At 59.2% G+C, this 23,293-nt stretch overlaps 11 protein-coding genes across 13 annotated transcripts in view; 4 read left to right on the plus strand and 7 right to left on the minus strand.

Moving 5' to 3' along the window:
- The window catches only part of SDRG_06312 (hypothetical protein), a gene marked incomplete at its 3' end in the record, with an annotated part of 14,349 nt that extends 13,733 nt beyond the window's left edge, over nt 1-616 (minus strand). The window contains exon 1 of the mRNA XM_008612086.1: nt 11-616. Within this exon, the coding sequence (XP_008610308.1) occupies nt 11-611 (601 nt within the window). The 5' untranslated portion in view covers nt 612-616. The remainder of the gene's footprint in view (nt 1-10) is intronic.
- Nucleotides 617-1,197: 581 nt separating this feature from the next.
- SDRG_06313 (6-phosphogluconate dehydrogenase (decarboxylating)) lies at nt 1,198-2,868 on the minus strand. The gene has a single exon (XM_008612087.1). The coding sequence runs from the start codon at nt 2,698-2,700 to the stop codon at nt 1,225-1,227; it is 1,476 nt and encodes a 491-aa protein (XP_008610309.1). The 5' UTR covers nt 2,701-2,868; the 3' UTR covers nt 1,198-1,224.
- A 995-nt stretch (nt 2,869-3,863) lies between these two features.
- SDRG_06314 (hypothetical protein) lies at nt 3,864-6,088 on the minus strand. Its single transcript, XM_008612088.1, has 8 exons — nt 5,996-6,088; nt 5,897-5,944; nt 5,117-5,849; nt 4,974-5,075; nt 4,886-4,916; nt 4,493-4,837; nt 4,226-4,444; nt 3,864-4,168 (listed from the first exon to the last, which is right to left on the minus strand). Exons 1-8 carry the CDS (start codon nt 6,075-6,077, stop codon nt 3,911-3,913), a joined length of 1,818 nt encoding a protein of 605 aa, XP_008610310.1. The 5' UTR covers nt 6,078-6,088; the 3' UTR covers nt 3,864-3,910.
- A 657-nt stretch (nt 6,089-6,745) lies between these two features.
- Nucleotides 6,746-10,140, plus strand: SDRG_06315 (tRNA(Met) cytidine acetyltransferase). The gene has a single exon (XM_008612089.1). It carries the CDS (start codon nt 6,762-6,764, stop codon nt 10,017-10,019), a length of 3,258 nt encoding a protein of 1,085 aa, XP_008610311.1. The 5' UTR covers nt 6,746-6,761; the 3' UTR covers nt 10,020-10,140.
- An 836-nt stretch (nt 10,141-10,976) lies between these two features.
- Nucleotides 10,977-11,787, minus strand: SDRG_06316 (40S ribosomal protein). The gene has a single exon (XM_008612090.1). It carries the CDS (start codon nt 11,738-11,740, stop codon nt 11,030-11,032), a length of 711 nt encoding a protein of 236 aa, XP_008610312.1. The 5' UTR covers nt 11,741-11,787; the 3' UTR covers nt 10,977-11,029.
- Nucleotides 11,788-13,102: 1,315 nt separating this feature from the next.
- On the plus strand, nt 13,103-15,370 carry SDRG_06317 (hypothetical protein; the record flags this gene model as incomplete). Its single annotated transcript, XM_008612091.1, has 4 exons — nt 13,103-13,867; nt 13,914-14,086; nt 14,137-14,314; nt 14,534-15,370. The coding sequence occupies 4 exons, from the start codon at nt 13,103-13,105 to the stop codon at nt 15,368-15,370; spliced, it is 1,953 nt and encodes a 650-aa protein (XP_008610313.1).
- Nucleotides 15,371-15,590: 220 nt separating this feature from the next.
- Nucleotides 15,591-16,458, plus strand: SDRG_06318 (HAD superfamily (subfamily IIIA) phosphatase; the record flags this gene model as incomplete). Its single annotated transcript, XM_008612092.1, has 6 exons — nt 15,591-15,684; nt 15,729-15,844; nt 15,890-16,042; nt 16,091-16,199; nt 16,248-16,309; nt 16,366-16,458. 6 exons carry the CDS (start codon nt 15,591-15,593, stop codon nt 16,456-16,458), a joined length of 627 nt encoding a protein of 208 aa, XP_008610314.1.
- A 38-nt stretch (nt 16,459-16,496) lies between these two features.
- SDRG_06319 (hypothetical protein) lies at nt 16,497-16,833 on the minus strand (the record flags this gene model as incomplete). The annotated part of the gene is made up of 2 exons (XM_008612093.1): nt 16,497-16,549; nt 16,602-16,833. The coding sequence occupies 2 exons, from the start codon at nt 16,831-16,833 to the stop codon at nt 16,497-16,499; spliced, it is 285 nt and encodes a 94-aa protein (XP_008610315.1).
- Nucleotides 16,834-17,090: 257 nt separating this feature from the next.
- On the minus strand, nt 17,091-19,028 carry SDRG_06320 (hypothetical protein). Its single transcript, XM_008612094.1, has 8 exons — nt 18,857-19,028; nt 18,530-18,814; nt 18,340-18,480; nt 18,109-18,288; nt 17,873-18,064; nt 17,719-17,826; nt 17,363-17,671; nt 17,091-17,311 (listed from the first exon to the last, which is right to left on the minus strand). The coding sequence occupies exons 1-8, from the start codon at nt 19,002-19,004 to the stop codon at nt 17,121-17,123; spliced, it is 1,554 nt and encodes a 517-aa protein (XP_008610316.1). The 5' UTR covers nt 19,005-19,028; the 3' UTR covers nt 17,091-17,120.
- Nucleotides 19,029-19,312: 284 nt separating this feature from the next.
- On the plus strand, nt 19,313-22,388 carry SDRG_06321. 2 transcript variants are annotated; one of them, XM_008612095.1, is made up of 14 exons: nt 19,313-19,512; nt 19,556-19,640; nt 19,687-19,862; nt 19,911-19,997; nt 20,038-20,096; nt 20,143-20,179; nt 20,224-20,505; nt 20,559-20,690; nt 20,737-20,855; nt 20,901-21,144; nt 21,189-21,395; nt 21,439-22,110; nt 22,172-22,216; nt 22,258-22,388. In XM_008612095.1, exons 1-14 carry the CDS (start codon nt 19,372-19,374, stop codon nt 22,321-22,323), a joined length of 2,352 nt encoding a protein of 783 aa, XP_008610317.1. In that variant the 5' UTR covers nt 19,313-19,371; the 3' UTR covers nt 22,324-22,388. The 2 variants fall into 2 exon arrangements, with proteins under 2 accessions (XP_008610317.1, XP_008610318.1); XM_008612096.1 differs by having other exon boundaries at nt 22,172-22,388.
- On the minus strand, nt 22,293-22,756 carry SDRG_06322 (the record flags this gene model as incomplete). 2 transcript variants are annotated; one of them, XM_008612097.1, is made up of 4 exons in its annotated part: nt 22,664-22,756; nt 22,568-22,618; nt 22,366-22,520; nt 22,293-22,325 (listed from the first exon to the last, which is right to left on the minus strand). In XM_008612097.1, the coding sequence occupies exons 1-3, from the start codon at nt 22,712-22,714 to the stop codon at nt 22,395-22,397; spliced, it is 228 nt and encodes a 75-aa protein (XP_008610319.1). In that variant the 5' UTR covers nt 22,715-22,756. The 2 variants fall into 2 exon arrangements, with proteins under 2 accessions (XP_008610319.1, XP_008610320.1); XM_008612098.1 differs by lacking the exon at nt 22,293-22,325 and having other exon boundaries at nt 22,395-22,520; nt 22,664-22,714.
- Between the last annotated feature and the right edge of the window lie 537 nt (nt 22,757-23,293).

The raw sequence follows: 23,293 nt of genomic DNA on the forward strand, positions 1-23,293 counted from the left end.
GGTGGTGCACCAAACGAGAACCCAGACGTCGTGCCGGTTGGAGCTGGGCTACCAAACGAGAAACCAGACGACTGCGCCGCCGACGGCGGCTTTGCAGAGCCAAAGGTCGTATTGGGGGCTCGAGAGGTATCGCCTTGGGCAGCGCCAAACAAAAAAGTGCTGGCTGATGGAGCATATTTCGTAGTTGCGCTGGCCGCCTCAAACGTGGTGTTGGATGGAGCGGCCCCAAACGAGCCGAACGATGTGGGGGTACCCGTAACCGGTTGAGGCCCACCGGCAGGCGTGGGTGAACTCGTCGATGGCCCCTTCTCGGGCGGTGGCGGCACGATCGCGGCCTGAGCCCGTGCCGCCTTCACGTCGGTGCGCTTGAGGTAGTCCTCAAAGCGCAGTTCTTCCACCGACTTGTGCGCGTAGGCGTCCATGGCAGAGATCGACGTGTACGCGACGACCTCGGGCCCTCTGGAGCCGGTCTCTACTGCGTACGTGGGTCTGTACCACGGGATGTCGGTGCCGCACTGGGCGACTGCATCCGCAGCTGCCAACACGGCGAGCTGCTCCAACGAGTCTGCGAGCGTGCTGCTCGGCTGCCCCACGTCGCTCTGCCCCTTCATTCGCCAGCTTGCGTTGTGATTGGCTGGTTCGAGCGAATGATAGGCGTGGGGCGACCGATCTTCTCGCAATCTGCACACGAGGACGACGAGCCTTGGGCCGAGTGGACCCGCTGGCAGATTTTGCCAGCGAGAAGTGATACATTGATACACGCACGGCTCACCCTTTGCCGACATTGCTGGTCCTTCTCTGGCTCACGAACTCCAATGCTACAAACTGTGGCAACTGCTGGCGATTTGGGGGCACACAGAGATGATAATGGAGCTACAGCGCATGCAGCTGCTCTTCGCAAACGTCATCTCGGTCGTCGACGGCTGGCTGGAGCTCGCAACATGTGAGACGCCCGCAAACACCCGCAGCACGGCCGCGACAGTCATGGAGGGCTGCGCCGTTGCACCCTTGATGCTATCGCAGTAGCTGGCACCACTCGCAGACATGATACGGGAAGGCTATGTGTACCAGCACACACTACAATGCGGGAATCAACAAGCAGGAGACATGGGCGTGGGAGAAGGATTTCCCGATCGTCTGGCCTCGTCCGTGCATTGCGTCCACCGTTCACATCACGAAGAAGAAGGAGGAGGAGAATGTGTACATAGAATCGGACGCTTGTATTTACAAGTTACCGCGGTTGCGCTCGGCGACGTTGCCAATGCTGTGGTGGGCATCCGTCCACTCGCAGTGGAAGACGCCTTCGCGGTCCGTGCGGTTGTAGCTGTGGCCGCCGAAGAAGTCGCGCTGCGCCTGCGTCAAGTTGGCCGGGAGGTTCGCGCGGCGGTACATGTCAAAGTAGCTGAGCGAGCCCGAAAAGCTGGGCGTCGGGATGCCGCTGGCGACCGCGAGCGAGACGACGCGGCGCCACGAAAAGTGGCGGGCGTTGAGCTCGTTGGCAAAGTCGGCGTCGATCAAGAGGCTGTCGAGCGACGGGTCCTTGATGTACGCGGCCTTGATGCGGTCGAGGAACGCCGCGCGGATGATGCAGCCGCCCTTCCAGATGCGGGCGCACTCGCCCAAGTCGATCTTCCAGCCGTTCTGGACACCGGCTTCACGGATCAAGTTGAGGCCCTGCGCGTAGCTGCAGATCTTGGACGCGTACAGCGCCTGGCGCACATCGTCAATGAGCTGCTGCTTGTCGACCGACGGGATCTCCGTGGGGCCGTTGAGGATCTTGGAGGCGACCACGCGCTGCTCCTTGAGGCCGCTGAGGTAGCGAGCATCGAGCGACGCCGTGATAGTGGGGGCGGCCACCGAGCGCTCGGCGGCTTCCTGCACGACCCAGCGGCCCGTGCCCTTCATGCCCGTCTTGTCCAAGATCTTATCGACGAGGTAGTCGTCCTTGTTGGCACCGGCAAGGTCGTCCTTCTTCTTGAAGATGGCGGCCGTGATTTCAATCAAGTACGACTCGAGCTCGCCCGAGTTCCACTCGGTGAAGACCTGGCCGAGCTCGGCGTTGGTCAAGCCACCGGCGATCTTCAAGACATCGTACGCCTCGGCGATCAACTGCATGTCACCATACTCGATACCGTTGTGGACCATCTTGACGTAGTTGCCCGAGCCGATTTCGCCGAGGTACGTCGTGCACGCACCATCGTCGACCTGGGCCGCGCACTTGACGAGGATCGGCTCGAGCGCATCAAAGGCCGCGCGCGGGCCGCCGGGCATGAGCGACGGGCCCTTGCGGGCGCCTTCTTCGCCGCCCGAAATGCCCATGCCGACAAAGTGGATGCCCTTCGGCTCGAGCTCCTTGGCGCGGCGGAGCGAGTTGGGGTACCACTCGTTGCCGCCGTCGACAATGATGTCGCCTTCTTCGCAGTGCTGCGAGATAGCGGCGATCGTGTCATCGACAGGCTTGCCGGCCATGACGAGGAGGATGATCTTGCGCGGGCGCGCGATCGAGAGCACGAAGTCCTTGACGTCCTTGTGGCCGACGAGCGGGAGGTTGCCCTCGTCCTTGGCGCGCTGGACCGTCGTGTCGACTTTGTCCGGCGACCGGTTGCAGACCGAGACCGAGAAGCCGTGCGACGCCATGTTGAGCGCAAAGTTCTGGCCCATGACGGCCAAGCCGTAGAGACCAACGTCCGAGAGAGCCATGCTGAAGAAGGTGAGGGGTCGAAGGCGAATTCGCAAATGCCAAGCGCAACCGTGAGATCCTCTTCGATCCGGATAGCAGTATCCGTACCGGATTTTTCACGCGGCCGTCGATTGGCCAAAATCCCGTGTCATGATCCGCCGACCTGTGACGAAAAGCATGGCGGCAGCCAATCAGGACGCAGAAGAAACTCACGAAGATCGTCGTCACCTTGCACGCTGCTCGAGTTGTCGTCAAGGAAATGGACGATAGTGTCTTTGACGATGTACTAATCACTAAGCTAGTTAGTCGAATACAGCCGAGCAGGAGACTGTGGATGCGGCGCGCCCTGGATTACGTGAACGATTGAAGATTCGACGTTGTACACAATGTATGTGGTCATGCAGGAAGCAAGTTCCTAGCGTGGACATGAATGCTCGTGGGTACTGAGCAGTTCCTTCCATGCTCGCTGAAAGAATATGGGCTTCGCGAGGATGTGCCAAAGTCCTTTTCGCGATGGCTCGCGAACGTTGATGAGAAAATCCGATATTAGGAGGGGGCACGCCCCTTCGGAACACGCTCAGATTAGTATCGGAGCAAGTATCAGAGCACCGCGTAGGGGCAGGACCGTGCTCGTTTCCTTTCCTGCCCACACGCTAAGTTCTGTGCCTACAATGGCATCGACATGCTGGCCTTCAGGAGGGAGATGGTCGAGGATGTCCTTGGTAGACATGCGTCACAAGGATGCGTTCCCGATGGCATCACACAGACTGGCATGGATGTTGACTCGACAACTCGCTGTGGGGTAATCGAAAGCGTCGCCAGTCGCGAGAATACCTAATCTTCCCTCGACATAGTAACCGAATTGATGCAGACAACATTTCAACAGAGCAATTCCAAGGAGCGAGAGGTCCTATATCGTGGGAGCTGTCATTTTATTAGAATAATATTTTGGGTTTTGTCGCGTTTGAACCAAAGCAGACGGCCGCGGCCCTAGTTCGTATTATCCGGACATACGGTAGGAATTCCGGATACGGTAATAATTGCCTGGGCATGGCCCCCGTGGATTGGACCTGCAAACCTCTACGAGGTATAATGTCCCGCAGCTCGACTCCTTCTACGCACCCAATGTGCCTTCTTGACGCACGACTCCCTGATGACATTGAAGTCGTCCAGTATTCGGCCAGAAGAAAGCATGACGCTGCATCAAACTCAAAACCCGAGGTTGGTAACTCAAATACTGCGCCAGTCGTCGAGCCACGGGTGCTGCTCGAGGGCCGACGCACACGCGACCTTCCATTTCTGGATCGTGTCGAGCGACAGCATCGACGCTCCTTCTCGTAGCATCGAGTGCACGTCACGTTGGATGACATCCGCCGGCGTCAGCATCAAGTCGTGGGGCGTCGCGAGTTTGGCCGCCACAAGCGCATCGTACACGTTACTGTCGGCCACAATCTCGCCCACCACCGCATCGAGCTCTTCGTCTCGCGCCTACCACATCAAATTAGGACACTCTGCAGCGACACTGGCAAGCTCGATGGTTTCTACCTGCTCAATGAAGTGCTCGAGACGGTCCAAGTCCATGAGGTGGCCACGGCACGCCGTTCGCCACGACGAAAAGAGGGTTTCGGCTGCCGCGCTCGCAAGCTCAGCGCGTGTACGCACGCCGATCTGGAGTAGACACGTGCCAATCGTTGCGTCCACGACGATGGAAAGCACTTCGTCGTCGACCATGGCACAGCCGTCGCCTCGACCGATGGCGGCAAGCTACAGCGATACATGAGCACGAAAATGGTCATCTCTTCGACAGTCTACGCGTGCGCACGTCCAGTCACCACTGTCGTCCAGTCCGACCAGCTGGCTCTTGTCGGCGGCAACAATCCGGGCCTTTTGGCAGGCATCGCAGACGACCGTTGTGACGTCGCCGTCATCGCCAGCATCCTCCGCAGCACTGTCGTCGTTCTTTGCAACTCGCATGGGTGCGACGGGCGCTGCAGCTCGGAGCCGCGCCAGCGCTGCCTTGGCCGCGACACTCCGCATGCTTGCTCGGTCGACACGAGGAGTCTCAATCTCGCTGACGACTGTCGCGTCGGTGTCATCTGCCGTCGGCAGCGGAGGCTCTTCGTCAGGCACTTCGGTGCGATAATACTGCGAGTGGGTCTACAGACAAGAGTACTCAGCCTGCGATAATCAAACCGGTTTGTGCACCTGCGCCTCGAGCGCCTTGGCACTCAGCGTGCTACCGTTCGCAGGATCATTATCCACTGGTCGGTGGGTTCCATCGTCCTAAGCTTACCGCGTTCGCAAGCCCAGGAACGACCAATCTTCGCTCGGAAGCAGCGTTTCCAGCGCTGCGGCCACGTCGCCGTCACTGAGCCGCGCAAGGCTCCAGAAGACACTACGTGAGCCTAAGAGGCGTGACACCTCGTTGCACGGTACCGTGGCGAGCACTGGGCCATGTTGAAGGGCTTGAGCATCTCGCGGCCCGTCTCGCCGCCCGAGAGGAGCACGTACTTGACGATGGACGTGAGCTCGGCGGGCTGCAAGAGGTCGAGTTGCTCGTCACGCCACGTACGCGCACGCTCGAGGAACCGAACACGCATCTGCGCAACGCCTCGCGCGTTGGGCGCTAGCGTCTGCATCGAGTAATTGCCCACGAGCGCTGCGTGGAGCCGTGCGTTTGCCAGCGTCATCTCGTACTGGTGATTGACGGCCGACTTTGTCGCCGACCGCAAAAATTTATCGGTTGTCGACGACCCGCCATGGCTGCTCACGGCGTGGACGAGCTTGTCGCCCACGTCTTCTTTGCTCCCGAGCTGGATCATCTTGCGGCGTTTGAGCAGAGGTGACGGCGCTGCAGGCGCATCGCTCTCTGCTACGTCCTGTCCGGTGGACCCGAGGACATGGCCCTGGCCCGTAAACTTGGGCTTTGGCACCCGCTTCGCCTTCTTCGCAGCAGCGGTCGTCGTACGTCGTGGCGGAGCAGGGGGCGTCTTTGGAGTCGATTTCGAGGTTGTTTTTGGGGTATTTGGGGTCGTGCTCCGCGTTGCAGGCCCGGGCCGCGGCGCCGCGGGAGCTGGCTCGATGAGCACCGTGTCGTTGTTCTGGACGACGCTTGTCATGGACGCATCGTCCTCGACATGCAGTTCCTTGGGCGGAAAGCCACCTTTGACTAGCCAAGGAGTGTTCATCATGCCCATGCAGGAGAGTTCGACGTACACGTGTAGCCATCGGAGACCGCGAGGCCCAGCGCGTTAAGCGCTTGCTCTGCCCGCTCGTATGAGCCCATGGCTAGCAAGGAGCTACGTGGCGTCGTACCTCGGAAGACCTGGAACGAGCTGGCGCTATCGATCCGTAGCACTGCGCTCTTGGCCGGCGACCGCAGGCGCACGCTCCACATTTCGCTCCAACGTGCCACCGTTACTGAGCGCATCCGGATCAATCAAGATGTTACCGGATATCACATAGAATTCCCTTGCCTAGTTCCACGGAACTTCCTTCCCTGGACGCCCATGACGCGTGGGGCGAAGGCCAATGCTCTGCCGTGCGCACAAAGGCTTCAGCTACAGACTACTCAAGAATGATGGGCGAGTCGGGTTCTTCAGCAGAGGCACTACGCGGGCGGTGGTCAACCACCAACCCTCAACTACCGCCAACGGCAGAATCCTCGAACCTACACAAGCAGAGCTACACGTGCAACCGTGCATGTGCCTTCACTACTGCACCCTCCAGTCTTTTCTAGTACTAGTACAGAAGGGTCTGCCGCTGCCATTCGAGATGCTGTTGTCGGTCGCCACCTTGCAAGACCGCCTCCCTTCACTTTGCACTTTGCTCATTTTGCACATGACCCGGTATGAATCTACAGCCTAGAACTTATACTACCTAAAATAACGATACTACTGGTGCCTCTCGTCGCTCGTGCGCTCGCACCTCGGCGTCGCAGCCTCGCCACAGCGTCCTGTCGTCGGCTTGGCGCCAACGCGACCAGCCACAAGATACCGCACTTAATCGGAACGTAAACGCACTTAGTCTGTCGTGGCGCTTGGTTGGTGGTTGAACCTGCCATTTGCCGACTAAGATCATCATGGTCAAGAAGAAGGTGGACGCGCGCGTCCGTACTCTGCTCGAGAACTGCGTCAAGACGAACCACCGCAGCTTCATCGTGCTCGTCGGTGACCATGGCAAGGACCAGGTCGTGAACCTCCACTACATCCTCTCCAAGACCGTGGTCAAGGCCCGCCCGAAAGTGCTGTGGTGCTACAAGAAGGAGCTCGGGTTCTCGACGCACAAGCAGAAGCGCATGAAGCAGATCAAGAAGCAAATGTCGCGTGGTCTCTACGACAGCAACACGGAGGACCCGTTCGAGCTCTTCATCTCGTCCACGGACATTCGGTGGTGCTACTACAAGGAGACGCAAAAGATCCTTGGCCAGACGTACGGCATGTGCGTGCTCCAGGACTTTGAGGCCGTCACGCCCAACATCCTCGCGCGCACGATCGAGACCGTCGAGGGCGGCGGCGTCGTCGTGCTCCTCCTCCGCACCATGTCGTCGCTCAAGAAGCTCTACACCATGTCGATGGACGTCCACTCGCGCTTCCGCACGGAAGCCCACCAAGACGTCGTCGCGCGCTTCAACGAGCGCTTCATTCTCTCGCTCTCGGGCTGCGACAAGTGCCTCGTCCTCGACGACGAGCTCAACGTGCTCCCGATCTCCAAGCACGCGCGCAACATTGAAGCGCTGCCGCCGGTCGACGACGAACTCACGCCCGACATGCGCGAGCTCGCGGACCTCAAGGAGTCGCTCAAGGACACGCAGCCCGTCGGGTCGCTCGTCGCGCAGGCCAAGACGCTCGATCAGGCCAAGGCGATTCTCACGTTCGCCGAAGCCATTTCCGAAAAGACGCTGCGCTCGACCGTGACGCTGACCGCCGGTCGTGGTCGCGGCAAGTCGGCGGCGCTCGGCATGTCGCTCGCCGCGGCCGTTGCGTACGGCTATAGCAACATCTTTGTGACGGCGCCGTCGCCCGAAAACCTCGGCACGGTCTTTGACTTTGTCTTCAAGGGCTTTGACGCGCTCAAGTACAAGGAGCACTTGGACTACGAGATCATCCAGAGTACCAACCCCGAGTTCAACCGCGCGGTCGTTCGCGTCAACATCTTCCGCGAGCACCGCCAGACGATCCAGTACATCCAGCCGCACCACCACGAAAAGCTCGCGCAGGCCGAGCTCCTCGCGATCGACGAGGCGGCTGCGATCCCGCTCCCGGTCGTCAAGAACCTCCTCGGCCCGTACCTGGTCTTTATGTCGTCGACGATCAACGGCTACGAGGGCACTGGTCGGTCGCTCTCGCTCAAGCTCATTCAGAAGCTCCGCGAGCAGCAGGGCTCGGCGGGCATGGCCGCGCAGCACGCCATGTCGTCGATCCATGGCGACAACAAGACGCGCAAGGGCGAGCGCAAGCTCCACGAAGAGCGCTGGCAGGCCGCGAGCGCGGCCGCCCATCAGCACATGGCCGCGCCGCAGACCGCCGCCGGTGGTGGCCGCGTCCTGCGCGAAGTCACGCTCGACATTCCGATCCGGTATGCGCAGAACGACGCGGTCGAAAAATGGCTCAACAACTTGCTCTGCCTCGACTGCGGCAGCACGCCCCAGCGCATCATGGGCGGCACGCCGCACCCGCGTGAGTGCGAGCTGTACTACGTCGACCGCGACTCGCTCTTCTCGTACCACAAGCTCTCGGAGAACTTTCTGCAGCGCCTCATGTCGCTCTACGTCGCGTCGCACTACAAGAACCAGCCGAACGACCTCCAGCTGCTCTCGGACGCGCCGGCGCACCACATTTTCGTGCTGCTCGGGCCCCAAGCCGAGGGCCAGGGCAACGCCGGGCAGCTCCCGGACGTGCTCTGCGTCGTGCAAATCGCGCTCGAAGGCGAGATCTCGAAAGAGTCGGTGGCCGCCCAGCTCTCGCGCGGCCAGCGCGCGAGCGGCGATTTGATCCCGTGGACGGTCGCGCAGCAGTTCCAGGACAACGAATTCGCAGGTCTCTCGGGCGCCCGCGTCGTGCGCATCGCGACGCACCCGGATGTCACCAACATGGGCTACGGCTCGCGCGCGATCGAGCTCCTCACCAAGTACTACCAGGGCGAGCTCGCGAGCGGCGACCTCGACGGTTCCGACGACGAAGCCGAGACGAAGAAGTCCAAGAAGAAGGACGACGACAACGACTCGGACGACGAAGGCAACCTCCTGAAAGAAAAGGTCAAGCCCCGCAAGGCGCTGCCGCCGCTCCTCCTTCCGCTCACGGATCGCCCGGCCGAGCGTCTCCACTGGTTTGGCACGTCGTTTGGCTTGACGCTGCCGCTCTACACGTTTTGGTCGCGCGCGGGCTTCCGCTCCGTATACATTCGCCAGACCGCGAACGCGCTCACGGGCGAGCACACGGCGATCATGCTCAACGCGCTCAAGTGCGACGACCTCCCGGCGTCGCCGTCGACCGGCTGGCTCGACGAGTTTGTCGGCGATGCGCGCAAGCGCTTCATGGCGCTCCTCTCGTACGAGTTCCGGACGCTTCCGCCGACGTTGGCGCTCAGCCTCCTCTCGGACGCCAAGACCAAGACGACGGACGAGACTGCCAACTTGCTGCGTGTGTCGTCCGGCTTGATCTCGTCCAACGATCTCCAAGTGTCGCTGACGCCGTTCGACATCAAGCGCCTCCAGAGCTACGCCAAGAACATGGTCGACTACCACATGATTGTCGACTTGATCCCGTCGGTCGCGCGCCTCTACTTCCTCAACCGCCTCCCGGACACGACGCTCTCGTACCTCCAGCGCGCGATCCTCATGAGCATCGGCCTCCAGCACCAAAGCGTCGACACGCTTGTCTCGGAGCTCAACGTGCCCTCGAACCAGCTCCTCGCGCTCTTCAACAAGAGCGTGCGCAAGTTTGCCACCGCCTTCAACGGCATCCTCGAGGCCGAGGTCGAAGAGACGATCGCGGCGCCGACTGCGGTCGCAGCCATGGCCCCCACGACGCTGACGCTCGAGGAGGACCTCGCGGACGCGAAGGACCAGGCGCTCAAGAAGCTCAAGCAGAAGGAGCTCCTCGACACGCTCAACTTGGGCCAGTACGCGGTGCGCGGTGACGACGCTGACTGGGCCGCGGCCCTCGACGAGAAGAAGGACCCGACGGCCAAGGGCGTCTCGGTCAAGAACACCAAGAAGATGGCCAAGAAGCGCGAGGCCGACGAGAGCGCCGACGCCAAGGACGACAGCAAGGCCAAGAAGTTCAAGAAGGGCGCGCCGGCCAAGGGCAAGAAGTCCAAGTACGCCAACCTCAAGTAAATCGTTGTGTATGCCACCTCATAATATACTTTATATTGCCTGCGCCGTTGTGGATCACGCAAAATACGAGCCATTGTCATGTCCCGATCGAGGTCGACAACCGAATTCAACCAAATTCAACCAAGTTGAGGCGAGTTGGGATTGAGATATAGTCATCGACGGCGTGAAACCCACTTGATGCACCGGTAGAGGACCCCCGGTCACCCATGTATCTGTTACAAAAGCCTGGGCAAAACCTCGGGGGGCCTTGGGGTCGGAGGGCCTACCCTAGGGTCCCAAAGAGCTCTGAGGGTGGGGGTCTGGGCCTATCCTGACCCTACCCTAGGGTGGCGCATGACCCCCGGGACACTTCCAGAGCATTGTATGCTGCTGTGTTGGAGACAAAACGTTGGGTATAATGCTTGCATAGGATATTGTACCCGAACGCCACTTCGTTGTGGCGATAGAAGACGTCTTTCTCCTCGCAATTGAGCATTTCCTCAAGCGGTGTGACACACCGATGACCATCACTCATGAGTGAAGGTCATCTGTTTTATCCGGCAGTTATCCGGTACATATCCGGTCATAGGGGTCTGGGGGCTGGGCTGGGGTCTCGTACCCTAGGGGCAATCTACAAACAGGGATGTATGAGGGGCGGGGGGCGGCCATCATGGCGGGTCTACCCTAGGGTAAGCCTTGACCCCCCTGGGTGACCAGGGGTCCTACCGGTAGTATCCTGCAGTCAGCCGTGGATCGCCAGGAGTATGTGCCACCTACGAGCTACAAGGACGCGCCCGACCCGACGAATGCGAGCAATTTTGCGTGCAACTGAGAGACTGGAGGTTTGGACGTACCAGAGACGACGTCCCTTTGCCAACTCAACTACCTTCTTCCCGCAGATAAAGCTGCAGACATGCATATGTAGCGATACTAAAGCTCTCTGAAGTAGCGAGTGGCGGAAGAGTCAAGAGTGAAACATAGCAACCAACAAGCCTTTTTTGCTTCGTGTCTTAACGTCCTTATGGAGTCGTTTACTGCTGGGCAGCGAACGTCTCGGCGGGCGTGGGCTCGACGTACGGGCGGTAGACTTCCTCCTTGGGTTCCAAGATGGTGACGACATCGTCCAACTGGCGCTTGGGGCCCATGCGGCCCGTGGGGTCGTGCGGCAACATGATGTTGACCTTGACACCGAGCACACCCTGGCGCATGAGGACGTGGCGGACGGCCGTGTCGACGTACTCGAGGTTGGCGTTACCGGTCTTGACCATGTAGCCCTCCTTGAACTTCATGGCCTTGGCACGCTGGGCACGCAGCTTGCCCGAGACAATGACTTCGCAGCCCTTGGCGCCCGACTCCATGACGAAGCGGAGGACACCCATGGCGGCGCGGCGGACGGCGAGGCCGCCGAGGAGCTTGAACTTAAGCGACTCGGCCTGGGCCTGGGCGCAGAGGCCACGGTTGGCGACGCGCTCGGCGTAGAGCTCGACGGCGCCGTCGGCGAAGTTGAAACGCTTCTGGACGACCGAGGTCAATTCGCGGATGCGCTGGCCCTTCTCGCCGAGGACTTCCTGCGTGCGCGTGGCGCGGATGATGACTTCCGTGCGGACCGGCGTGACGCGGACTTCGACGCCCGAGTAACCATCCTCAGCGAGTTCGCGCTGGAGGAGCTCGTTGAGTTCGGCGAAGAAGACACCGTCAGCGACGAACTTGCGCTTCTTGGAGATGTTGAGGTTGGCGGCCATGGTTTGATGAAGCAAAAAAAGCAATAGAAACCCGAGGCAGACTCCAACCACATAACAAAGTCCCGTGGCCAGTTATCTTGGCGCGATGCCATTGGCCAAAACGATGCGATTTATTTCCAATGAAATAGTGATCACACTATTTCATGCGTTGGCGATGCGTTGACCGTGGACGCGGCGTTGCATGGGAATACTTCGGTACGCCTTCCCCAAAACGCGAGTGCAGTAGCGTATTGTCTTGAACTAGAGGCAGATGTGCAGAGCATGCACAGGTTCATACCGACCCCGATCAAAATTGTTTCAATTAGTGTATTTGGCGGGAACTCACGCGCGGAGGATTGGCAAAAGCAAGCAGCAAATCGTCGCCCTGGTGATGCAATGGGAATGCAATATCAAGCTTCGTCTTTTGATACTCCATGAGGTGTTAGGCATCTGGGAGGGTGTTGGTGGAGCCTACATGGGCTTGTGTGCTCGCCAAGTGACAGAGTGAGCTGCTCAGTGGTACTGAGACGCCAAAAAGCTGGGCGCAGAATGGAAGAAGAAGAGAATTCAGCGTCGCGTGCTCTCGTATCAGCAAACTACAAGTGTACGAGTAGGAACAGTGAGTGCGGGGCTTTCAAACGATACTGCGGCAAAGATCCAAAGCTTGCATAACTGCGATCACTCGTTTCCGGTGGTGGGCTCAATGTGCATCAGTCTTATGAAGTCAATGTGGCTGCATGAGCTCCTTGATTCTACTACGCAGTAGTAATATCACCATGTTTGTGCCTCTCTTTGCAAGCATCTCGCGGGACGAGCTGCAGGAGCCTCGCCGCACTGGTCGTCTCATTGCTTGGAGGACATCAGCAGCGTCAACAGAGCAATTGGGCGTATTCGCGGGTACACGCAATGGGTTCTGCGTGCATTGGCTAATAAGTGCGATAACAGTGACAACGTTTAAGTTTAGATAGGGACAGCATGTACGCACGCTGGAGCTCCGCACTCGGTTGCAATTCAGGCATGGTGGTACTCCCGCACGGCTACTTGGATCCTGGAGCCTTTGCCTGCGATTGCGCTACTCGACTCTAGACATGCCCATGTTTCGTCTGCCAGCCGTTCGGTTATGCTTCATCGTCCGTTGCCACCCAGGAATATGCTGTGCAAGTCGATGGTCGAGACATCGAGGGTTGCCACGACGCCATTTTGATCACCGGAAGATGAAGATGATGATGGAGCTGGCACCGTCAACTCAATTTTATTGAAATTCAACAAAAATACAATGCCGCCACATACACCATATCTTGCTCTTTGTATGCCACATGGCACATTCTATTTAAATTAAATTAAAAATGCTCCAAGGTGCCAGTCCACTTTGCCCTTTCTCGGATGCGCTTCGTGACCATCAACGACGACGAGAGTGCGTCCGAGCTCGCGGCCTACTCGAGCCGCGAGATCCTCTACGACGTCAAGGACGAGCTCGAGCGCAGCGCCGACCCCGAGTATCTCCGGCGCAAGCTCCACCGCCAGCGCATCCGCGACTACCGCCGGTCTAAAGTGCTCGAGCTGCAGCACTTGCAAAAAGAGGCGGCCGAGCTCCAAGCGCACATTGCCCGCCTCCAAACGGCCAAGAAACACGGAACATCGCGAAAAGACTGTCAACTCCCGTGGCGCGATGTGGCCATGGCGCTCCGCGACGCCGCCGACGCGTCGCAAGCGACCAACGCGAGCTTGAAAACCAAGCTGCAAAAGCACCGCGAGCTCCTCCGCGCCATGACGTCGTGGGTCTCGGCCATGTCGAGCGTCCAGCGCTTCCCGAACGCGAATGCTACCACGTGGCGCAACATTTGCCTCTTCAAGAGCGACGAGTCGCGCCGCCTCGGCTTTGAATGGATGACCAACCACATGCTGCACCACACCAACGCCGTCCTCGATGAGTGTGCCTTTCCGACTGCACCACTCGATGCAATGCACCACGCGGACTACATGGACTTGCACATCTCGTGGGACGACGCGGGACGCTACCGGCTCTTCCAGCGCCACCAGACCATCATGCACACGAGCTTGGAGAGCATCACACGTGCCTTGCACCGCATGTACATCAGCGACCGGGTCTCGGTCGCCAATATTGTCAAGGAAGACCTCGATATGCAGGTACGACGACGGCTGCGTGCTGTGCTTTGGACAAATACGTTCTTAGTTTCTGAACGACTCGGGGCGGTACAGCCGGACGCAAGAGTGGTCGGCCAACCCACTGCACTTTCTCCGGCGCCAGTTTACAGAACCTGGGCTCCGGTCCATCATCGTGGGTCAAAACATCCTCGAAGACGAGAAGTACCCTGTCGGCAAGTACATAAGCGACGCCCAAGCCTGGTACTACACTCCCTCGCTCTATGGCTGCGACGACGACCTTCGTCTTCTAGGATTGTCGTGACGCAGCTCGCGCCGGGCGTCATTTTATATCAAAACTACTATACGGCCGAGCAGCTCCACACCAAAGACGGGGTTGCACTGCCGTTGGAAGATGACGTGTGGTCGACCGCGCTGTCGCTACACGAGTTGCCCACGCATGACGCCAAGCAAAGAGCCTTTGAACGCCACGTACAGCATCAGTGGGTACACATCATCAAGGCGGCCGAGGCTGGCATACGAGCCATGTGCGCTGCGTCGCCATGACGACGTGCTGTAATAGATAGACACCTTGTACACCACGTTTGTTGTCTCATCGTCTTGGCTTTGGATTGGACGCTGTGGATCGAGTCTTTGTTTGGACCTGCAAGGTGGTCATCCGTAATAACGGCTACCGTGCCGCAGAAATAGAAAGACGGCATGGTCGACCTCGTCATGTGGGGGCCGTGCCTCATCATGGCCACCATCGGTGGCGTCGTCGCCTTCTTTGGCGACGTGCTGCTCCTGTATGTGACGTACCCGTTCGACGGGTCGCCCGTGACCTTTGGCGTCCTCGGCGCGCTCCTCATGTCGTGCGTCGACAACACGGTGCTGTACATCTCGTACGTCTGCGCGACGCTCCGCGCGACAAAGGACCACATGTCCAACCGCTGCATCATGTTTGCGATGAGCCGCGCGGGCGCTGGCTACACGCTGCTCTTGCTGCTCGTGCTTGGCTTCTACATGGCGTGGTACGGCGACGTCTCGCTCGTGTACGTCGGCTTTGTGCTTCTCGATGGCTTCAACGTGACCATGTGCTCGTTTCTCATTGGCCTCTGGCTCTGCGTGCGCAAGAAGCACAAGCACATTGACCGCCCGACCGTGCCGACAAAGGTCGAAAAGATGTGTATGAACAGCGTCCTCTGGCCGTCCGTCGCGATCCGCTACGTCTACTACCTCGTGGCCTTTAGCTTTGTCTTTCTTGAGAAAGGACCGCAGTCGACCAACGTGACCATTGGCGTCTACGTCGGCCTCAACGCGGCGTTCAACGTTGGCGTCGCCTTTGGCATGCGCTCGTTCCGGCGCAAAGTGCATCGCGACGCCAAGGCGCTCGAGAATGCCCGACCTCAGGCCAACGACGATATGCCAGTGGTGGACAACGACGGCCCCGCGTCGGACGAGGTCGACGTCGCAAGTGCCGTCGAGAACGACGACCATGACAACTCTAATATTGACGCCTACGGGTCGGACGACGAGGCGTACCCGTGACGCGTCCAACGTCGATGCCTACTTATAGTCTTTTAAACGTTCAACCTACAAGCACATATCAATGGTCGTAGCCAAGGTTTCGTCGTTGGGATACCGCACTCTAGCTGTGGGAAACACTCGGTTCTTGTTTTGGTAGATCGCCACGCCCGCTCGAGATTGGCTAGAATGAGCCAATCGGCATGCAGCGGGCGGGCGCTGGCCTGAAAAGTGCAAACTCGCCATGGTGAAAGGCCTCAACGTGTCGGGCGTGACGCAGTTCGTCTCGGCAGTGCTCAAGTCCCCCAAGCTGCTCGTACCCCACCTCTCGGTCAAGGGTACGTTCTCGTCTACCATAGCAGCTGGTCATGTGCCGGTGTAGACATCAATGACATCCCGTTCGCCAAGCTCCACGCGCTCGGCTTCAAGGGCGTCGTGTTCGATAAGGACAATACGCTCACCGTGCCGTACAAGCGCGAGATTGTTCCGCGTGTGCAGGTGCAGCATCTCGACTCGAATATCGGTGACGCAAGCACCACGTAGGATGCCGTGAACGACTGCCAATCGGTCTTTGGCTATGACTGTGTGCTCATTTTCTCCAACTCGGCGGGCTCGAGCGAAGATGCACCGGCGTTTAACGAAGCCAGCGCGATCGAGGACAGTTTGCGCATGAAGGTGCTGCGCCACGGCACCAAGGTCTGCGCTTGCGATCCGTGTCTATTCTCAAGCCTCATATGTTCTTAGAAACCTAACGGCATCGAAGCGTTGACGTCGGCACTCCAAGTGGCACCGCACGAGCTCATCATGGTCGGCGACCGCTACTCGACCGATGTGCTCTTTGGCAACTCGAACGGTACTTTTGCTCGCCATCGCGTAATCTTTCTCACGCGGCATTGTGCAGGGATGCTCACGGTTCGCACCGACCAGCTCGACAAGAGCGGCGAGTCCATGCTCAACCTGACGGTACAACGACGACGAGCTATCCAATCGTATCGCTCATACGACGACGCCCGCCGTAGATGCAAGCGATTGAAAATGCCATCTTGGGTCGGCTCTATGCGCGTGGAGTCGAGGCGCCCGCCCACGCCTTGTACGGCAAAGACCAGTTGTAGTGTAGTCAATACGTTAGTGTACAGCAACAACGCGTTGTCTAGGCGTCAGTCGTACTGGCCTCGTCGCGGGGCGGGTACGCCGTGCGCCGGCCTAATCGCAGCCAAGAACTTAGCCGAGCTTATTGTCATATGTAAGCGTGTACCCTTGTACGAGTTGGTCGTCAGGTCCCAGTCCGGGTCGCGGCCAATGTCCTTGGAGCCTGTGTTCATGTACACGCCGCGGCGGATCTGCGACGTCGAGAGCGGGCCTTCCATGCTCATCGTGTTCTGGTCCTTCTTGCTCTGCACGATGAGGAAGGGCATCGAGAACGAGAGGAGGCCACCCGCGCCGACGAGGAGCCCAATGATGCGCTTGTTGTTGCCGCCACGAGCCATGTTGTCAATGCTCGATAGAAAGTGCACGCCACCACCAAGTCGTTTTATCCGGACAAGCAAGGAGCATCCGGATAATACACATCGCGATCTTCCTTGCTCTTCTTTCCCGCGGTACTAGTACTAGTATGGCGACAGCCATGCCATTGCTATGGTACTGCTGCTACCGTTGTACTTTGCCCTTTAGCTGTGCCTCTTTGCAGGGGCTTCAGAATTCGCGTCCGCCTCGCGACGACACCACCCTTTGCTGACAATCAACGGTCAACCATGCACTCGTACATGTTGGGCGCTTATGACGTGACCATGGAGAGGACGGACACAGCGGCAACAAGTAGAGCCGACGGCGAACGGTACTGCCCTGCACTGGGCGGAAGGAGCTGGTCGCAGTACTCGCCACCCCAGAGCGGGTCGCACATGCAGACGCCGCCCGTGACGCACGAGCCTTGGCTACTGCACACGAGGCCGTTCTTTTCACACAAAACTAGACACGCCACATGAGCCGACACGAGCAATGCTAGCGCCAAGCTCGCACAAAAGTCGGTCGAACGAAAGACGTCGGCCACCTTGTCACCGCCCGTGGACCCGCCGAGGACGACGATGGCCGGGAGCGTCGTCACCGGGTAGTAGCGCGCGGTTGCGCAGACGCCGCAGCCGTCGGCGAACGACGAGCTCATGTGGTAGATGCCGTTGACAATGGTCGTCGAGATCGTCGCGCCAGACGGCGTCGCTTTAGGATCGCACTGCGGGATCACGCTGCCGTTGAGGTTCGTGACGTTCGACTCGGACCGGCAGTTGAAGCCGCAGACGTTGACGTTGGGAATGCTGCGGTTCGTCACCAGCGCTAGAGCGCATGTCACATCATATGCTGCAACACGTTGAACACGCTACCCGTGTGGCCCCACTTGCCGAGGCAGGTGTACGCGCCGTCGATGAGCACCTGGCACCAGCCGGCCGTCGACTCGCCGAGCGCATCCGAGCTGATCGGAAGCCAGGAAACTAGCCACGACTCGTCATTTGCGTAAAAAGCAAATGTGCAAACTACCCCCGTCACGGCTCTGCCATACGTCTGCGTACGTGTGCATGGGCCAGATGCCGTGGCCAATGCGGCCGCCCCCCAGGAGCCAGAGACGCGGGCCAAAGAGGTAGTCGGACGGTGTGCTGGCGTGGAGCGAGATGAGCGACGTGAAGGCGCGGACCGGCCATTCCGCGGCTGCCGTGGCTGTCACCCACGTCTCTACGATGCATTGTATGTGCTGAAAAGTGTAGGAGGAGTCGCACGCGAAGTGTCAAGGCGGTAGACATCGTTGAGCATCTCCGTGTCGGCGCCCCAGCCACCGAGAAGAACACCGACGTATTGGGCGGACGCATCGCCGAGCGTGGCGTTGCGAATTGAGTGCGTCACGCAGGCGTGGCCGGCGCGGGGACTCCATGGCACACTCGACAGCTTCTTCCAGTTGCCTACATGGACCATTCTAGGGTCACGCCACGATGCGTCGAGCGCGTGCCCACCGCCCACGACCGAGTTGGTGTACCACACGTCGTTGTTGAGTGGACTGCCGCCCATGACGTAGAAGATGCCATTGAGCGCCATCGCGCAGTGCCATCCGCGAGGTGCCCACGGCACGTTATAGCTGACTTGGGTCCACGCGACTAGGTGACGCAAGAGCTGTCACGCCAAGGTTGTCGTACAAAAGCGCACCGCCATCGAGCGAGTACCAAATGTCGTTGGCCGGCGTTGGCACGTAGCCGCCGAGCAGCACCAGAATCGGCTGGCCACTCAGCGACGGCTCCAGAAAGACCGTGAGCGAGTGCCCAAACCGACGAGGAAAGGGCGACTCGTCAATGACCTGCGACCACACGTCGCCGTCCACCGACGTCCAAATGTCCGACCGCCGCGTCGTGCGAATCAAATGCCGCGTCGTGTACGGCCCCGACTGCCCGCCAATGACCCAGAGCTTGCCGCGAAAGACGGCGCTGGCATGGCCTACGCAGCATGAGCGCTCGGTGGGGTAGCTGTCGCTGGCACCGTCGCGGGGCGTGAACCGCTGGTCGGTTGACGGATACGCCATCCACGTTGACGTGTCGTTGGGCGCAGGGCACGTGGTGCTTGCCACGCCGGCTAGGCAGCAGCAGAGCGACGCGAGCCAACGCGCAATGGCAGCGACGCGAGCCATGGTCGATCTTATTGTCGCCGTACGCGTCGTCTTGTAACCGGCATGTTGAAGCACGTGTCTTTTATATAAAGTCAAAAGCCGGAAATAGAACCACCAACTCAACGTAGCGCAATGCAGCGGTGGCGATCGCACAAGAGAAGACGCTGGGCTGCGACCATGTTAAGGACATTAATGTGGTAAGCTCGAGCGGTCTACCGGCGCCGGTGCGAGGCGATTCATGGGAAATGTGGCGTGTGGCCGGTCGGCACCCAACTCTGGATTTGTATGTCGGCTAGGAAGACCCGGTACGGTTTCAGATCGAAGGGTCACGTGGCAGCGGGCTCAACATAAAGCCCGAAACAGACGCCGAAAGATTCGGCCGCGGTCCATGCAAGGGACGCCGAACTCTGTCTTGCTGGCCGCGCCAAGCGCATCGGCGGCGTCGAACGCCAAGGCCATTGGCCTCTTCAGCAAGATCACGGCGCGGCGCCTGTCTGGTGGGTCGCCCGCGGCCACGACCAAGCCCCACGTACATGCGTGATGCAGGCAGCGCGCTCATGCCACCATCGTAGGCGGCACCCAGCGTCGTCGCACGCCTCAACGACAAGGTTGCGCTGGCAGAGACGCACTTTCCCGATTTTTTCGAGAACGTCAAGCGTACGATTTGCCCTGCCTGCACCTTGTTGGCTGATAGCAACTGCAGAAGCAAGTACGACCAAGCGCGCCCAAGGCGCGGCCCCGCGAAGTGCCAACGCGAGTGTGCATCTGGGTGCAGTGCCCAAGTGGAGCACCAACAACGAACCGTCACAGCAGCCAACGACCGCCCGCGTCCACTCCTCGGTGCGCAAGCTCAACGCGGACAAGAGCACGTCACGATCCGTACGTCGAACGAGCTGTACATGCAACAGCAGTTGAGCGGAATCCTAGTGGAAAGACGTCAAGGCGACGCCCGAACCAACGCCGATCAAGCCGCTCGCGGCCAGCCTCCCGGAGCGCCCGTCGACCGCCGGACAGGTATCGTACTCGTTGGTGCAGACTCACTACAACGAGGTAGCTTAACTCGAACAACCGCGAGTCCGACCCGTCGCTCTCGTCGCTGAAAGGCTACGTGCGGTACCGTCTATAAGCGTCATACCTCCCGTCACCACAAAATGTGTAGTGCGGCGCACGAGAAGCTCCACCCGTCAGCCTCGACCGTACGCCATGTCACATTCCCAGGACATCTTGCGAGCGAGCGTAGATGCCAGGCAAACCGTGCGCCGACTTTGTGCGGCAACCGGCGCCCAAGCAGCTGCGGCCGACGGCGTTCGAAGCCACCAAATCGCCGTTCAAACAAGACATGCGACCGTCCTCGTCGCAAGGCCACGCGCTCGTCCCGTCGACCGAGAAGACCGAATCCACCGAATCCGATATTTGCTTTGCCGAGACGCCCGACATTCCCGGTGTTCCTGTCGTTTATCGGAGTCAAAAAGCGCGGCTGAGCGACCCGGAGCGCCTCAACCTCGACCGGCGTTCGCTCAAGGTACACGCCGCGTCCCGCCTTCTCCAGTGGAGACAACGGTATTGTCATGACAGGTGATCCCGCTCCTCGAGGGCGAGCACATGCTGCGGCTGCTCAACCTCCAAAACAACCTTATCAGCAGCATTGACAACCTCCACGGCCTCCCAAGCCTCATTTTCCTCGACTTGTACAACAACCAGATCGAGGTACGAGTACCTCGAGGGATGTTTGCGTCACCAAGTCCTTTCGTAGTCGATCGACCACTTGCATGTCGTGCCGAATCTGCGCGTTCTGATGCTCGGGAAGAACAAACTCAAGCGCATCCAGCACCTCGACTGCCTCGTCAAGCTCGATGTGCTCGACCTCCACAGGTGCCGCCCTGCAACGCCTCTCGGGTCCTCATTTGGTATCCTCAGCAACGAGATTGAGACCATCAGCGCACTCGACCGCCTCGTCGAGCTACGCGTGCTCAACCTCGCCGGCAACCGAATCCGTGTCCTTGAAAACATTGCCGGCTTGTCGCTTCTCACAGAACTCAACTTGCGCCGCAACGCGATTGCACAGATCTCACCGCATCTGGGCAAACTCCCCGCGCTCCAACGCCTCTTCCTTTCCAACAACCGCCTCGAGACGAAGGAGAGCATCCTCCCACTCTTCCAGGTACTGCCTTTTCGTATCCGAGCTTGGGACGGAACCAACTGTAGCTCACGGCGCTGACCGAGCTCCGGCTCGACGGCAACCTCTTCAACAGCAGTGACAGCGCCGAGTACCGGCCGCTGCTCATCCAAAATTTTGTGTCGTTGCGCAACCTCGATCTCAAAGTCGTGACGGACGACGAGCGGCGCGACGCGTTCAGCATGACTCAACGGGCCACCGAGAAACGAAGGGAGCAGCAGCGCGAAGAGAACCAAGTAATGTACCTCACGTTGCTCTACTCTCAACTCTCTGGCGTAGGAGGCGCAGCGTATCCGTGCCATCACGGCGGTACGGAAAAAGTGGGAAGAGCGATTTGACGCTCAAGACGGCGGCATCGACCCGTGGCAACGACCCGCGTCGTCGTCGGCGTCGTGCTCGAGTCTAGCAAAAGCTCCGGCGCCCGCGATTCAGATTGGGTTTTCCGAAGTCGAAGTGTCGGAAGAAGCGCGGACGCTGTATATCTATGGCGACGCGCTCGAAGCGCTCGAGTCGCCCAAGATCCACAACATTGTGACCACGATCGTCTTCAAGTACATTCCGATTTCAGTTGTCGTCAGCGCCGTGGCCCAGAGCGGGTACCTTCGCGCGTTTGCAGCACTGCGTCGCATCGAGCTTGCTTGCAACCAGATCACGACGCTCGACCAGCTGCAGTGGATATCGCACCTCGGGGCGCGCGCCGAGGAGCTCGTCGTCAGTCAAAACCCCGTGAGCCACATGCGACTGCTCCGGCCGTACGTCGCCCAAACGCTCAAGAACGTTCTGATCTTGAACGATCTCAAGCTCACTGCCGACGACCAGCGCGGTGGTGCCCACTTTTTCGAGGCGGCGCCCATGGCCGAGAAGCCGCGCAAACCGGCGGTCGATCGAAGTTCCGCCGCGACGCTCGCCGCGTGCCTCCGTGGCATTGGCAAGCAAGAAAAGCATCTCAAGGTACTTCTGCGTCCGCTATGTTGTCCTTAGATCATTGTTGATTTCTAATTGCCGATTGTAGCTGCTCAATGCCGAGTGGGCCACCCTCGTCCACGCCGTCATCAAGGTACGTTCTTGAAGCCGCCATTTTCGATGGCATTCTCCTAGGATACGTTGGAAGAGATTCAAGACATGGACACGTATATGGCCAAGTGCTTGGAGCGCATGGAGTAGTCCTATCGTAGTTGGTGTTCTTGTTGATGTGGTTGTTAGTACTTAGTTGATGATGATAAGCGCGCTTCTATTTACGCTTCGTCCATGGCGTTCTCGTCCTCGTCCTTGACGCCTTCCTTTTCTTGGCGCGCCTTGATGCGGCGGGCGACCTTGGACGACACCTTCTTCTCGACCGTCTTCTTTTGCTTGGCGATGCGCTAGCACAAGCAGCGATGAGCGTCGATAATACAATCGCTTGTAGTACGTGTTCGCGCTTCTTGAGCAGCTTTTCCTTGGCCTCCTTGGCGCGGCGAACCTGCAAGTAGAGCGTGCGCCGCCGTCGGTTGGATCAGCATCGTACCTCGAGGTCGTGCTGCGACTGCACGATGCTGCGCTTCTGCTTGCGGGACATGTTGCTTGGGCGAGTGGGCGATTTACCGGAACTGCGAAGGATTGGTGCTCGGATATATTTATGAAAACCTCTGAAAACGGATGCGACCAGCTCAAAGGCTATTCACACGCTACAATTCCGCGGTGTGACGCAGCCGAATGGTGGAGAAGAGTACCGATGCAGCTCGTCTCGCGGAGGGTCCGACCTTGTGCGAATGTTGAAAGTGTTGCAGATGTCACGGAGAACGGCGCGGGGTCCAGTTGACGGCGTTGGTCTTGCCGGCGCGTAAATGGCGTGCGTTTAGTTGGATTATATAGATCTTGACAGGTGCTTATTTGATAACCTTTCTAAATGAATAATTGGTAAAAGCGAATCGTTGGGATAACCTCTGTTTGTAGAGTATATATGTATTGTGAAAGGTTTGGAGCGGAACGACCCACACTTGGATACAACCAGATGTTGTAGACTCAGATCCTCAAATGGACGGCGGTGGGAGAGCAGTTGGCACCGCGTGAGAAAGTGATTCGGGACATTCATCCAGAACTTGCATCAAGTTGCAGAGAATACCGCGGTACACCCGAAGCGCACTGAAAAGAAAAA

This window comes from Saprolegnia diclina (genome assembly GCF_000281045.1).
Source record: "Saprolegnia diclina VS20 unplaced genomic scaffold supercont1.17, whole genome shotgun sequence".
In the NCBI taxonomy this organism is placed as follows: domain Eukaryota; phylum Oomycota; class Saprolegniomycetes; order Saprolegniales; family Saprolegniaceae; genus Saprolegnia; species Saprolegnia diclina.

What these genes read in the sequence shown, in the direction of transcription:
- SDRG_06321 (XM_008612095.1), top strand. Translation starts at nt 19,372, where the DNA reads ATGCAAGGGACGCCGAACTCTGTCTTGCTGGCCGCGCCAAGCGCATCG. An exon ending in CGGCCACGACCAAGCCCCAC is followed by an intron (nt 19,513 to 19,555) that starts GTACATGCGTGA and finishes CCACCATCGTAG; the next exon opens with GCGGCACCCAGCGTCGTCGC. An exon ending in TCCACCCGTCAGCCTCGACC is followed by an intron (nt 20,180 to 20,223) that starts GTACGCCATGTC and finishes GAGCGAGCGTAG; the next exon opens with ATGCCAGGCAAACCGTGCGC.
- SDRG_06314 (XM_008612088.1), bottom strand. Translation starts at nt 6,077, where the DNA reads ATGTGGAGCGTGCGCCTGCGGTCGCCGGCCAAGAGCGCAGTGCTACGG. An exon ending in GTGACTGGACGTGCGCACGC is followed by an intron (nt 4,445 to 4,492) that starts GTAGACTGTCGA and finishes GTATCGCTGTAG; the next exon opens with CTTGCCGCCATCGGTCGAGG. An exon ending in TCGAGCACTTCATTGAGCAG is followed by an intron (nt 4,169 to 4,225) that starts GTAGAAACCATC and finishes TTGATGTGGTAG; the next exon opens with GCGCGAGACGAAGAGCTCGA.
- SDRG_06313 (XM_008612087.1), bottom strand. Translation starts at nt 2,700, where the DNA reads ATGGCTCTCTCGGACGTTGGTCTCTACGGCTTGGCCGTCATGGGCCAG.
- SDRG_06315 (XM_008612089.1), top strand. Translation starts at nt 6,762, where the DNA reads ATGGTCAAGAAGAAGGTGGACGCGCGCGTCCGTACTCTGCTCGAGAAC.
- SDRG_06316 (XM_008612090.1), bottom strand. Translation starts at nt 11,740, where the DNA reads ATGGCCGCCAACCTCAACATCTCCAAGAAGCGCAAGTTCGTCGCTGAC.
- SDRG_06320 (XM_008612094.1), bottom strand. Translation starts at nt 19,004, where the DNA reads ATGGCTCGCGTCGCTGCCATTGCGCGTTGGCTCGCGTCGCTCTGCTGC. An exon ending in GCGGTTCACGCCCCGCGACG is followed by an intron (nt 18,815 to 18,856) that starts GTGCCAGCGACA and finishes CATGCTGCGTAG; the next exon opens with GCCATGCCAGCGCCGTCTTT. An exon ending in TTGGTACTCGCTCGATGGCG is followed by an intron (nt 18,481 to 18,529) that starts GTGCGCTTTTGT and finishes TGCGTCACCTAG; the next exon opens with TCGCGTGGACCCAAGTCAGC.